Here is a 13,068-nt window from a genome sequence, read left to right on the forward strand (position 1 = left end):
TTTCAACCTTTTTTTAACACGGCACAATATGCTCTGCACAATATTTTCACGACACATGTCGTAGCACGGAACAACGTTTTCTTCATCAAAGAACATTTTTTTTAGGTCATTATAGAATTTTACAACACCACAGACAAAATTGTACTTTATTATGTATATATTAATTTATTTTTTATTGTATTCATATTTAATTAACTATAATAATTATTGTAAAAAATTCTTTCAAAAACTTGCGGCACACCTGCAGTGTCTGGTCAGTGTTGGTATTTTATTATAAAGCCACATATATTCTATAAGTCGATCAATAATTTTACTTTACAATATATAGAATGTAACAGAAAGATCTCACTGATAAAAAAATTATATTAGTTAAACGTATGACAAGAATTATGATCATTATATGGATAATAAATATTTCAAAAAAATACTTTTGTCAGAAAATTCCCAAAAAGAATATTTTGAAAAAAGTTATTATGTTTCAAATTAATTTATTCCAAAACAAAAAAACAGTAATATTTTAAAAAACTAGTTTTATTGACTTCAATAAATGTTTATACCATAAAAATGTGTCTAAAAATTGGCTGTTTTAAATTATTCTAAACAAAATTTAATCCAATTAAATTTTTTTGATTTTCAGTAAAAAAAATCCTATAACTACACTTGTAGCGCAAATGTCTATAAATTATTATTAAAATAAAAAAATAATATTTTAATGAATTTCAATTTAATTTATCAGGGTTTTCTGTTTCACCTTGTATAATACACACTGTTTCAATATTATATTATTGTAATTTATTATTTTTATTATTATTATTATTATTATTATTATTATTATTATTATTTAATGTATACACTGCAAAATGTGAGTCCTGATTATGTTTGACGGTAATTCCACATAGGTACTTATTATTTATATATTTTTCTCTACATTCTGAAAATTGTAAAAATATATTATCATATTTAATAATAGTATGTTATGTATTTTAATATATTTTTTTGAAAATTTGTTGGTTAAATTATGTTTAAAATACTTGTTTTATAATGTATTTGTAATCTATAAATATTAGAGTATTGTATTTTTACCAATTTGATTAACATTTTATACATCAGTTAATTATAGTGTAATTATTTAAATTTAAAATAGCCTTAGTAAATTATTTAAAAATGGAACTTTGATAATATATTATATAATTATAAAACTAGAGTGAAATTCAATACCCGATTTGGGTTGTGTGGAGCCTGCAGTGGCAGCTGAATGATACTCTGACCACAATTTATGAATTTCTGGTCAAAATAAAATATAAATAACATACTTTTATCTAAAAGTATCTAGAAATATCTTACCTGAGCGATACCAATTTAATTGTTGTCAAACCTTCAGTCATCATGTTCTTAACAGAGATTTTTCCACCAATCAGTCGGGCCGTGTGTTCAAAATGTAACGGAGTGTCCAAGTGCAATGGGTCAAATTCTCGCATGCCAAATTCGTCATTACCTGCAATCAATAATTAATAATAATATTATGTTCAATAAACCTAATTCGAATTATATCGACTTCTCGTAAAATAAAAATAATATGCTGAAAATCTGTAACGTTACATTCGCATACACCTTGCGAAAAAATAATACAAAAAGACAGTTGTTTTCTATTTTTTCATACTATACGTAAACGTAGGTAATGGAAAAATGAAAATGGAATTCTTCTGTCAATAGTAAAAAGTAATGAACAACTGTGTTTTTAAAAATGGATTCGAAGTGATGAAAATTCTTTGCCATTTCATTGTAGATAGATTTATAAGTTTATAGCAATAAAATTTCCTGCATAAGTCCTTAAATAGAGGAGCGGATCGCCTGCAATTGTGGTATTAAATTTTAAATCGATCTAATTACCAACCTATGATTAAGACCAGAGTTGGGGCTTAACTGCATTTATATGTTTCTAATAAAATGCTCAACAAATTGTAGAGGAAGCTTAAAATTTGTTTCAAGAATGGATGAAGAACTAAAATCAAAAATAAAATGTTTCTTTTTTTGCAAAAAAAGTTTAGATTTTAGTGCTATAATTGTTGTACTTTTTGAGATATTTTTTCATTTTTACCCGATTTTTAATCAAAATAGTAATATTTTATTAAATTACATATACATATACCAACTACTACTCGAAGGCACCGAGTACCGACGCGAATCGACGCAATCAGCGAAGTTTATAATTTCGAATTATTTGGTTATAATTACAAACTTTTCTTGTATCTACTGCAGATTTTGATGGACCGCCTTTTTTGTCATTTGCGACTGTAATTATCGTCTATAATGACTAATGAGTGTTGAAAATGTTGGATATACTGTATTAAAATTGGCGTAATTCCATTAAATGTTAGCTGGTGCGAAAATTGTATTGATCCAATAATCATAAGGACAAATTATTAGTCATATTTAAAGCCAATCGCATCGCTCGAGCGCAACACAGTTGAATATTATCTTAAAGTTCCGCTTAATTATGGGGTGTAAAATAAATGCTATAGAGTATATAGAGTATATAAAATGAAAGAATTACATGAAAAAAAAAATGTATAACGATTTAAATTTTATTAAATTTGGTTTAGTTGATTTATAGAGCAAAAAATATTTTATAAACAATTCGAAAATAATTAAAAGAATCGATAAATACTATTTTAAGGTATTATTATTTGCACTTAAGTATTGGAATACGTATTTGAAATACTTTTCAAAATAAGTATCCGTATCCGTATAGTTGCATATTTTTAATAAGTGTCTTTTACAAGTAAGTTAAATGGTCTGTAGGTTCATATACATTATAAATATTAAAGAAATACAATATATTTTATAGACAATTTTAATTTGTTGGTAAATTTAGACCATATGGTCAATGAATTATGACCGTGACAACGGCTATAGAGCTATTAAGGATAGGTAAGTAATAGCAAAGTTATCACGTAATGTTATTTTATTATTAATTTGTTATAATGGAAAAAAAAATCAACAAATCAAACAAATATTATTAAATTTGAATAGGATTATAGTTCAAATCTAATATATAATACCAAGGTGAGCAAGTGTGGAAAAAAATTCTGATGTAAAGTGTCTCCTACCGACAGACATTTTGAATTATTGAGGTAACCAAAATACATGTATTATCTTCTATTTATAGAGGTTTTCTCAAGGGACCAAGCGTTTAGTTCAATTTATGGAGTTTTTTGAATTATAAATGTTTGAATTATCGAGTGACGGACTGTAATAAATATTTATATATTTTTACTTTTTACATTATTATTATTATTATTGTTGTTTTTGTTATTATTTTTCCTGATAATTCACTTGAAATAAACTCAAGTTTTACTAATTTAATAACTATAAAAATTATTATTGGGTTTATCCAGTTTGTACAAATAAATAACGAATACAACCTATTAAATTCATAATTTATTAATTTGAATGAAGTGAGCTTTAATCACAATTACAAGCAACGTAAAAACAACAGAAATATATTTAAAATTAATAAGTTCAATACCTAATTTGGAAAAACCCCCTTCTAATATTTGTATTACCTTATCTGCTTATGTAACAAATTAAAAATTTCTTTGTTTTATTGAGTAAGGGCTATTCAACATCCGAAGTCATTAGCTCGGGTTATTTAGTAGGTTTATTACTGTGGGGAGGATAGTTGGTTAGAACACGTGTATATGTGGCGAGGATTTGTCACTGAAAATTCGGCTGTAGTCAATTTGTACCAAAATTTACCCAAAATATATACAACATGTGTAATTTGCACCATTTTTTTTAAAATGCGTTTATAATTTTCACCAAAATAAGGATAATATGTAATTTGCACCATCCTCAAGTAGTAAGAAATAGGAGTTGTAATTTGCATCAAAATTAAAATAGATTATTTTTTCAATAATATCTCGATAGTACCAACTTACAAGTTTGCGCGTATACACATATTGCTGTAAGTTTATATAAAACCGTATAATTATGAATATAAAAAAAGTTAGCCAATTAAAATAGTTATATGTAAAATACTAAAATTTAAAAAAAACAATATAAATTTCGATAAAGATGTCCATAATCCTAATATAACTTAAGCTTAGATTTGATTTGTTTTGGTTAATCGATTTTTTTTTGTATTTGTATGCAACTAATTCAATGAATGAAGTTCTTGAAATCAATTTATACTAGTCTAAAGCAGCTTGAATTTGTTTCGTCCGTTGGCATGTTTGAGAAATTATTCGCGGAGTTATATGTAAACTTGATAGTTTTATGTACTTATCTGCTTGAAAATCTGTTAGAACTTTAATGAAATTGAAAATTTGTGGGTGTGGATGATAGAACTCGTGAGTTTCATTTACTGTGAAAGGATTCACATGCATTCGTTGTAAGTGCCGACGACGATGATGCAACTGCCCAAATATACGGTGGAAATAATGAATTCTTGTCTATATAATTTTCAGTCAAATAGTCAGCAAACATTTGAAATTTATTATCGGGTGGTATTGTTGACATAAGGTCATCAACAAAAAATGAGCCCACTTCATTAGGATTTAAAAATATTAACCCAAAAATATTATTCAACCATTCAACTTCGGGGTTTTTATTCTTTTTATACCCTTTACACAGTCCTAAGTTTTGTATTTTTCTGTACCAAGACTGCGTTAAGTGAAAACGACATCAAATGATATTATTCCAAACTTCTCTTAATACAGTATGAATTAATTCTTCAAAATCGTATATAGCTGTTGTAGGTTTTAATATTAAACCAACATTTTGACATTTAATAGTACCAAAATATTTAAAAAATGTGTACAAGTGGAACATAATTATTATTAAAATATCTATGTAAAGTAAAAAGTTCAGTAAATAATTTCGGACAATAATCGAATGACCCATCAAGATAGATTGTTTCACTTTTACATAGGAAATCAATGTTTGTTTTGCAAGAAAATATAATTATATTTTTATCAGAATATTGTGTGATAAAATAAACGGTTCACCTCTATATGTGTTTTGATATCCATAGTTAACATCATTGTACGTACTTTATTCTTTGATACTGGACATTTTGGCAATATTTTCCTCTTTGTGTATATTATATTATGTATTACGTTTTAAATCAGAAATATTCTTAGTAGTGATAACATTGGAAACTATTGAATTTTGATCTACATTTCTTAACGTTTTGGCTGGTTTTTCATATTCTTGTGCTTTTATTTAACACAATTAGTTTAATTTATAAACGTTTAAGTTTTTCTCGTCGTGATTTATATGCATACTTTCATAGGTTAGGTGATGACAATCGTCATATTTTCACACGTAGTAAACAATTTTGCTGAACATTTTCCCTGTGTACAACGCCAACCAATTAAATTTGTAGTTTTTGTTTTATTTGCAAAATAAAAAGTATGGTTATTGTATTCTAAAATATCTTCCCCACGATTACTTTTAATTACCTTGACTTCCATATTTCAAGAAAAAATTTAAAAACTGCACTACAAAAATATTACGTATTACGTATTACGACGAGACGGCAAGACTAAATGTATAGCTTAGTATTTGATCAAAATAATAAACTGATATGCATTATAAATATAACGCGATTACGACCGATAATTGGACGTATAAGTGTATAACATCTAAATATTACCACTTACCAGATAAGGTGAAAAATCCCGAAAAATGATTATTGTCATTCGTGTACTTCTAACCTTGACGCAAACAAGGGTATCGAAGAATAATTGAACAAATAAATCATCATTTTGGTGAAAATTACAAATTATATTTTCGACTACCTGTGGGTGGTGCAAATTACATATCTTTAATTTGGTGCAAATTACGAACTCCCAAAAATTCAGGTGGTAACCCATCCAGTAACTAGTAACACCGGCTGATGCTTGACCTCAGAACAGTGACTTAGGCCAAACGCCGCTCCACACCAGGCCACAAATTATTAATTTATATTAAGAGTTTTCCTAATTTATTCTTTATGGTTCATGTAACATGTTAAATATAAGATTACAAGTCCTTTAATATTAATACCATGATGTATATTTATACAGGTAATCAGCGACAAAGCTATGCGTAGAGGGGCAGTTGGCCATGTCCCTCCCCATTGGCCGTATCAACGTATTTACATATTTTTTGTGTATTATATAATAAATTATTATTGTTAATTGTTGAGTATATTTTTTTATATTTTGGCTTTCACCCATCCCTATTTTAAAATCCTGGCTACGCCACTGAAGGTAATGTATATGTATAGACTATAACCTATTTAATACCTGTATATAATTAGTGAATATTTTACTGTAGAATTTAATATTGCCCATTAGTCATAGGTACCTATCATATTTGTTTTCTTTTTTATATACTCGTATATAGATTAACAACTTCATTTTAGATCTTTTTTCTCCAACCCAAATTTGCTTTTTAGACGAATTCTTTCATATTTATATTTAATTTTAAAATTTTGCATGAAAGCTAGTGAACTAGTAATAATAATATTTACTACAATCTACTAGAAACTACTATAGTTGTGTATTCTGTTGAACTTTTTGTAGTTATTCTTTGTCGAGATTTTAATTTGTACCAGACAAATTTGGCTTAAAAGGCCAATATTTTTAGCGTATATTTAAGCTAATATTATAATGCATGTTAATTGTGCGATTTTAAGTGCTATAAAATCCCAACCCTGAACCTATCACGTTCGAAGAACAGAGTACACTTTTAAGAAAGCCTTAAATGTTTTTCTGAAGAAAAAAATAATAGTTTCAAATAATGCCTTTAAGTCGGTACCTACCTATATGCGATCGGTCCCATTTAACAAAATTATAAATTTATTTTGGAGATCGTTTTTGACTTTTGTTTACGATGTAATACTATAATGAACATAATAATGATTAACGAGCACGATTTAATATTTGTTTTTTCTGCAGCGCATTCGAAATTAATTTCGTCTTTTAGTCATAATAATTATTATTATATTACTTTATACAAATAACCTACACATATAAACAATTTTTAGAGAATTCGTCGAACTCCTCTTGCAAAAAGCTGCTTTGAATACCGTTAAAATACTTTATTGTTTTAACAACGAAAGAGTATAATATAGTGAAATTTCAGAAAGGTTTTTATGATTCCCGGAAAGTATAGTAAATACGTCATAGCAGGTACTAAATAAAATAACAAGGAAGCGTTTTAAAATTAATTTTGTAAGTTTTAATATGTTTAATGTATATATATATATACCTATATTTACCACCTGCGTGTATTTAGGACTAGTGTGCAATATAGAGATCTATTTAAATTTAATTTAAGGCAGTAGCCTGCAGTCTTTTAAATCACATACTCGTACTCTCATTTACAGAGACCTGACAAATAAAAAAAACTGACACATATGGATGACTTATTATAATTTGATGAATACAATATTATGTCAGGATATTCCCAAAAAGAATATTTTGAAAAAAGTTATTACGGTTCAAATTCCTTTACTCCAAAAAAATATTTATATTTTAAAACATTTTAAAAAATAAACTAATTGACTTGAAAAAACGTTTTTACCATCAACATTTGTTTAAAAATTAGATTTATAAATTGGCTTTGTTATACTGTTTATTTTTAGTGTTCGATAAATAAATGACGTTTTACTATTATACTGATGATAGCTCTAGTGGATATACAATAATGCATTATTCAAAAAATATGTTTAAATATTAATTAGAACAAAAGTTAGGTATTTATATTTATAAAAATTTTATAGGTATTTCTGTTACACTCTGTATAGGCCCTATATTTTGGACAAACCCATCCAAAAAATTAAGTAAAACTCCATTATTATAATTTTAAAGATTAATTTGATATAAATTCACATAAAACAATTATTTTCATTTTAAACAAACTTTATACAACACATTTTTTCGAATTCAATATTAAATAAATAATAATACTTTTTAAGCGAGCATATTCCAGAACAATTTCTACTAATTATAAAGCGATATATTACGAAAAAAACTACAGTTGTTTGTTTCAAATTGGAGTAATCCAAATAAAACTTTAGAAGATTTCAAGAAAATTGTAAGATATGCTTAAGTTTACACTACAAGGAATAAATAATTTGTATCAAAACAATGCTGATCTGCAGCTCAGTTATCTGTGCGAAAAGTTTATTTCAATAGTGATGAAATTAAAAACTTATTCCAGATATCTGCAATGACTATCAGGATAGGTTTATAGTTTTATCTCTTAAATAATAGTTTGATGTTAATTGTGAGAATATAAATTATCAAACGAATTGTCAAATGAATATATTATATTAAACAAATTTGGATTTTTTGATAGGTTCAGACATTTGCAATTTCTAAAAATAAATAATACAGAATTATGCATTCCAAACATTTTATAGTATTATATTTTCAATTTTTTAGGGATTAATAATTAAGTTAGTGTGGCCTTGCGGGTCTAAAGTTAATTTGAATATAGTTTATTTGCACAAAAATCAATCCAAAATGTATAAAATATATTGTGTAATTTGCAACAGCAATTTTGAAATGCGTTTACACCAAAATAAATATGTGTAATTATTTTCCATCTAAGGTATAGGTATAGTATCGTATGTACAGTAGAAAATACTAGAAATGTCTTCCTTTTGGGAAAGACTTTAGAACACAAATAGGTAATAATTATGTTTTATGGCTTCAAATCCTAAATTCATTATTTGCATGAGACCATTATAAGTATACTATTATTCAAATTTCAAGTTTCTAGCAACACGAGAAATGCACAAAAAATCGTGCCTAGATTTGTATTTTTCATAATTTCCAACTGTTATCACAACAACAAATGAGGAATGTGTCATTAAATTTTAAAATCTTAGATACCTAAATAGAAAACATTTTAAGGACATTTATAGAAAAAAAATTTTAAAAAATTGTGATTTGAAATATCTATAAATAGCTCAAAACTAGTCAGTGTATGAAAAATGATAAAATAAGTTTAAATTTCAAGCTTTCAAAATTTAACCAATTTAATAGTTTTGTGTTCTGAAAGTGCTATTTTTTCTTTTGAACCTAAATAATCTTCAATGGTTGTTTGATTATACTCGAAAATCGATTATCCACACCCCATTTGGTCCCAATTAGTGCGGATAATCGACGCTCCAATGTAAATGCATTGCGAACCCAAATGGCCCATGTTTCCGAGGATTTTTCATCAATAAAAAATAAAATAAATAAATGCATTTTCTTTTGCCAAAAGTTATTAAATTATGTAATACTATATTTTTTGTATACCTGCATAGGTATATTAAAGCGATTTCGACGGATTGATTAAAATATTTGATTTCCAGATACAAGACGGTGGATAGGTACTTAGAAATACCGAAAAACTATTGTTGTCATTCGAGTCCGACGAGTCACGAAGTCAACCGTGAGGTCACCGACGAAATAATCGAATACAAAAATACGACTACTCATTTTGGTGCAAATTACAAACACTATTTTTGGCTATACCAATATTGGTGAAAATTTCATACCATTATTTTGGTACAAATTGCAAACACTATTTTCAGCCCCCCGCAGCGGTGGTACAAATTACGCGTCTTTATTTTGGTGAAAATTACCCAATCTCGTGTTAACTTAAGGGGTTTCCAAGTTTTTACTTTGAAAGTGTAATGTAAGTGATCAAAGAGCCTAGTGTGAAATAGCACCCCACGGGTCAGTTTGGTCTAAATTAGAACAGCCCCTTCAAATTAAAAAATTAAAATTGTGCCTGTGCACACTCGGTGGTAGACACACTATACTATATAAAATTAAGTTTATTCAGCAAGTTTAAATTACACTGCATATTGCATAAATATGTTTCCAACTTCCTTTTCATTATTATAAAATTATTCACATCGTTTATGGTTAGTTAAATATTTAAATGTTCGTTGTATACCATTTCCTTACCAAAGATATTATATAATTATCTTTTTCGATTTCCTGAAGTTCATTCAATTTTAAATTATTTTGTTAATAATCTATGTTTTTACCCTGATCTAGATTTCCAATTTCCTTCTCAACTCGCGTTCTCCTATTTTTTTTACTGTTCACAATAATTGTCAGCATGCCTAATACCCTCTCTCATTACACTTATTACACCACATGACACTATTTATACATGGGTAATTATAACTTATTAAGTATAATATTATTTTCTATTACACGTGTTGCACCGTACCATTCACAAATATACAAATTATTAATATAAAAAATATTAACTAGGCTAAGTTAACATGTATGTAACAATATTCAGTATTAAGTCTTAGTCAGTAAATTTCAGCAGATGTAGCAAAACAAAACTAGGTTATGCGATAGTATATAAGTCATAATACGAGACAAACCAGTGGGTCAGAGGTGGTGATCGTGTGACTCGATTACCACCATAGACACCAGTGTTCATTAAAATATGTGCTGATTATATTATTTGTTCGTTTATTGTGTACGTTGAAGTATTCGGCGAACACGACAACGTACAGTGAAACTTCTAAATCGATTTATAGAAAATGTGTGTGGATTGTTCCCAAAAAAATGTCCTCTATTTAGAGGTGTACGTTATTAGAGGTTTTACTGTTAACACTGTACTCTAGGGCGCGGCATACGTGCCGTTTAGAACAGGATTGTAATTCCTTTTTCGAGCACCTTATCCTATCCTCCCGACAAACTTCAAACGGGACCTTTTTTGTCCCGTCACCTCCATATTATTCTAGGTACTTATAGATATTCGCATAAAAGAAAAACCTGTGCGTGAAATTAAAAAAAACAATATTTTTACTGTTCTTTATCATTGAGCTGTTGTTGAAACCAGAGTTAATATATTAACCTATAGGTAACGATAATATTATATAAACAACAGTATTGTCAAGTAACGATCAATGATAACTCTCAAATGAGTCGAAGTCGTCTTTTCGTTTTTTTTTTTTTGTTGAAATATGGTCATTGATGGTCGTCCTACTGTAAATCTATCCATATCTACTATAATCGTCCATATATGCAAGTAAAATTAGATATATTGAAAATAGTAAATACAAAATAAATTTAATTGGACGGTTTTCGAAATTGGTGTATCAGTACACGCCACACGGTGATTAGTATTAGAACCTCTGATTGATATATTATTTACAACGATAGAGGTTCTAGGAGATAATAATTTAATTTAGTAACCCATTAAATGTTTGTTTTTTTTTTATTTTTCATTTGGTGTTAAAGAAAAAAAAATATGGCGATCTATAAAAAGACGTACGCGAGTATCAGTGTACGGGCTATTATATCAACAGCTGTACATTGCGCCAAAAATCGTTTGGTCTATTTTTCTTTTCTATAATACGTTTGTATAATATTATTATTAAAATTTTAAAATTTCGTGACTAAATTGGACGAATGGTTGGTATTTGAATCCAAAGAAATAAATATGATCGGGACAGCGATGCTTGGGTACATTGTTATTTATTTATTTACGTAGATACACAGTTGTATAATTGTGTCGGAACGGAACTTACCGTTTCATTGGAATGTGTTATTATGAAAATGTCCGTGTTGCATAAAAAAAAGCTTAATATAGGATAATTAATATTACGTATTTATACACTATTATAGTTACTATACCTCTCCAGCCGGAGACCGCTATAATTGAAACTTTTTGAAAAAACTTCCACGTCGGCTCGTGAGTATAGAAAAACGAACAACTTCTTGACCCATATATTATTATTATTATTATTATTATTATTATAAAGTTACATATATAGATAGATATTATAGAAATGAGATGTTATACACCTGGTATATAAAAACAATTATATATGTGATAATGTTTTTAAGAATATAATTTACCACGTGAATTGTATAATTACATTACTTTAAATTAAAATTGTTTTGTTTCTAGTCACTAGGTGTATCAGTATTGGTACCAAGACTTTAAATATTAATAAAATAATTATCGTATTATTTTAAATTATTTTAAAATGTATTCCGGCATTATTAAATAATTTTAAAATTGGTCTTACCTAATATACAATAGTTTTATAACCTGATTTAAAATTCCGATAATTTAAGGTACTGCAAAGTTCAATATGATGTAGGTACTTTAGGTATATTATACAAAAAACAAATTCCGTATATTAACATATCTATTGGTAACATGGGTGAACAAATACATAGTGCTTTTTAGGTATCGTTCCAATAATTCCAATTACTTACACTAACAATAGTAATAATAATTATGATAATTAATAATGTAATATTATTGTGAGCTGGAAGGGCTGCCACAGCACAGCATCTTATAATATTATGTACCTTTATGGAATTGCTCGACCACGTCGTTAATTCTTTTGCGGATGCAAACGTCTATTTTTGGGTCGTCCCGAAAACATAGATCTGTGTACTCGTATTCGCTTGGTTCGTCGGCTGAAAAAAAAAGCAATTTACAATATTATTATAACGTCCGTCGTACACACTATACACGCATACTGCTCTATATACCACGGTTGTTGTGGTACAGTGTAATATTATTATAATATTGTGACTAGTATAGTGTTTATTGTTTTAGTGACTATAACTCTATATTAAAATATTTATTGTTTTGTATTATAATACACCTAAATTCAAAGCTGGGCGAGTTGGTCATGATTTTCAATCAGTTCAAGTTCGATTACTTTAACATAATAACTAATAAAATCAGACTATGAAATTTTCCGATCGTCTAACTTAGTTTGAAATTAGTTGGTGAAAGTAATAACTCTAGCTAAATGTTATGTTTTCATAGTTTTAAATATTAATTTACAAAACAGTTTGTTAAAACGTAAAGTTATAACTAATAAGTATTACATATTAAATTAATAATCAGGTGGGTACCTAAGCTAACTGTGTACAACTGTGGTTTAAATCGGGCATTACATGTAGGACGTAGGTATATATTATATTATCACAAAATACTTAATATTAATTTATTATATACTCGGCGGTGTTATATGTGTGTTTAACACAACACTATGGTTTTGCAGTAAACAAACCATCTAACTAC

At 27.5% G+C, this 13,068-nt stretch overlaps 1 protein-coding gene across 1 annotated transcript in view; it reads right to left on the bottom strand.

Moving 5' to 3' along the window:
- The window catches only part of LOC111033206, a 38,235-nt gene that overhangs the window by 21,779 nt on the left and 3,388 nt on the right, over positions 1-13,068 (bottom strand). The window contains exons 2-3 of the mRNA XM_022313847.1: positions 12,342-12,452; positions 1,345-1,495 (exon numbers count right to left, since the gene is read on the bottom strand). Of these exons, the coding sequence (XP_022169539.1) occupies positions 1,345-1,495; positions 12,342-12,452 (262 nt within the window). The remainder of the gene's footprint in view (positions 1-1,344; positions 1,496-12,341; positions 12,453-13,068) is intronic.

This window comes from Myzus persicae, unplaced genomic scaffold (assembly GCF_001856785.1).
Source record: "Myzus persicae strain clone G006 unplaced genomic scaffold, MPER_G0061.0, whole genome shotgun sequence".
NCBI lineage: Eukaryota > Metazoa > Arthropoda > Insecta > Hemiptera > Aphididae > Myzus > Myzus persicae.